This window comes from Rhagoletis pomonella, unplaced genomic scaffold (assembly GCF_013731165.1).
Source record: "Rhagoletis pomonella isolate Grant_MI unplaced genomic scaffold, Rhpom_1.0 Rhpom_scaffold_00002, whole genome shotgun sequence".
Classification (NCBI taxonomy): Eukaryota; Metazoa; Arthropoda; class Insecta; order Diptera; family Tephritidae; genus Rhagoletis; species Rhagoletis pomonella.
This window is the reverse complement of record NW_023458556.1, coordinates 30,470,533-30,472,506: the sequence shown is the minus strand read 5'-3', so window position 1 is coordinate 30,472,506 and position 1,974 is coordinate 30,470,533. Positions and strand designations below refer to the sequence as shown.

General features: G+C 32.6%; 1 protein-coding gene across 1 annotated transcript in view; it reads left to right on the top strand.

Annotated features, from left to right (window-relative positions):
* Positions 1–1,401, top strand: part of LOC118733412 (galactose mutarotase) — a gene marked incomplete in the record, with an annotated part of 31,853 nt that extends 30,452 nt beyond the window's left edge. Inside the window, 1 exon segment of the mRNA XM_036462787.1 lies at positions 1,157–1,401. Coding sequence (XP_036318680.1) covers positions 1,157–1,303 — 147 coding nt within the window.
* Positions 1,402–1,974: the final 573 nt, after the last annotated feature.

The following is a 1,974-nucleotide window of genomic DNA, read 5'->3' as shown; positions in this document are numbered from 1 at the left end:
CATACATAAACATAAATATACTAAAATCTATAAATTTTACATCTACCATTTAATTGCCTTTCCATTTTTGCTTTGACACTGCGACACTTCGACCCTTCGCGACATCCACATTTTCGAACTGGTCAGCTTTTGCATCGGTTAAGTACAGTTAACTAAGTAGTCAGCCTTCACCTAAGCTTGTACCAGTTAGTCTACTCGAATGTTTTAAAGAGTATTTTGGCTTTTCACTGCGGGGAATATATAGTACATACATATATGTACATACACGCGAAGGGATATTTGTGCGCATTCTCCTTTAAAGACTCGCAACACACATCAGAGCAGAGCAAAGCGACTGACAGTGACAAGCTAAAAGAGCAGTATGATTGTGGCAGCTGCACAAATGAATGAATGAAGAAATACCGAGATGTATTTACCAGAAATAATAAAATATTAACTGGACAATAATTGAAAGAAACCTTAAGGCAGCACAGCCAAATGATAGAACAATTCACAATACTGAAAGGAAATCAGCGCAAGAAAATTTACGGAAAGTCAAGATAAAGGATACGCCTTAGACCACAACTAACTAAATAGCTTGGCGAAATAAAACGAAAAGGAAATCAAAGTCGTGCAACAGGCGAAGCAAAAGTTTAATAAAGCCGATTCAATAACAATAGCGTAACAGCCTATCAATATACACACATAAATATTTATTTGTACATAGGCAAAATTGTTGGCAAACGAGCTATTTATTTACAAACAATTTTCATATGCTGCTATGAATATGCAGAGATTTCGAATTGCTTTCAATCTTGCCATTTGAAGTGAAGAAATAACTAAACTGTATCTTTTGCCTATCTGCGTTGTAAATTTGTGAAAATTATAATATTTATGTACATATAATATATATGCGTAAATTCAAGTATCAAAGGAATTTACACAAACAGCTTTGTTCATGTATGAATTTTAAAAGTGCACTAACTCAATATTTTGCATTTCCTGGAACTTAAGAAACTTTACAAATTAACTATAAAAAAATTTTCTTCACTTTCGTGGCTTTATTTAACTACTAATTTTGTAATACGGCTTCTACTCTGATTTGCATTTTATTGTTTTATTCATAATGAGCTTTTGCGCATTTGTTTTTTAAATAATAAAATGTAATCTTTTTCAGGCAAATTTTCCTGAGATTATTTTGAGACCTGGCCAAATATACGAACATATAGTTAACTACAAATTCGGTATATGCAAAAAGACAGCTCCAGAAGATGCAGGATCTATCGGAGAGGAAGAGGGCTCCTGTGGTGGACCTAAAGAATAAAAAAGGCACAAACAAAAGTTAATAAATGAGTATTTTATTCAGCTACTGCCTTTCAACATTCGCAAATCAAAGCGCTCCAAATAGCAAAACAAAAAAAATAAATTATAATGCAAAATTTACCTATACATACTACATAAATATTAAACACATAAGTATATTAAAACTTAATCAATTATATCGTTAAAAAATTAAATAAATATGCGCTATATGTATATGTTGTTGCCTTTTTTGTCTATTTTAAAAAAGCGGCCTTATGGCCTCTGTCCTTTATTCCTTTTTAATTTGGTATGGAATGTCTAGATTTCAAGCTTCCCTTAAAAGCGGAATGTTTACATGAAATAATAATGACACAGTTCGAATTTAACTTTGCACCAAATACGCGCCGACGCGTCCAGAACGATTTTTGCTTTTCTTGTACTTTCGTTGCTTTAAAAAAAAAATGTTTTGCAGAAAAAACTGACCCAGTGTAATGGAAAAACCCAGTCAGTTTGAACTTGAACAACGAAAACTGACTAGCAAATTGTGCTAGCCTTTAAAAGCCAATATTTTCTAAAACAGTAGTTTGGGAAGGAACACTGATAAAATTAACACGAGTCCTGGAATCTATGCTTAACTGCGCAAAACCCCAAAAATGAACACTTGTGATCATAAATTTTGTAAGGACAAAATAT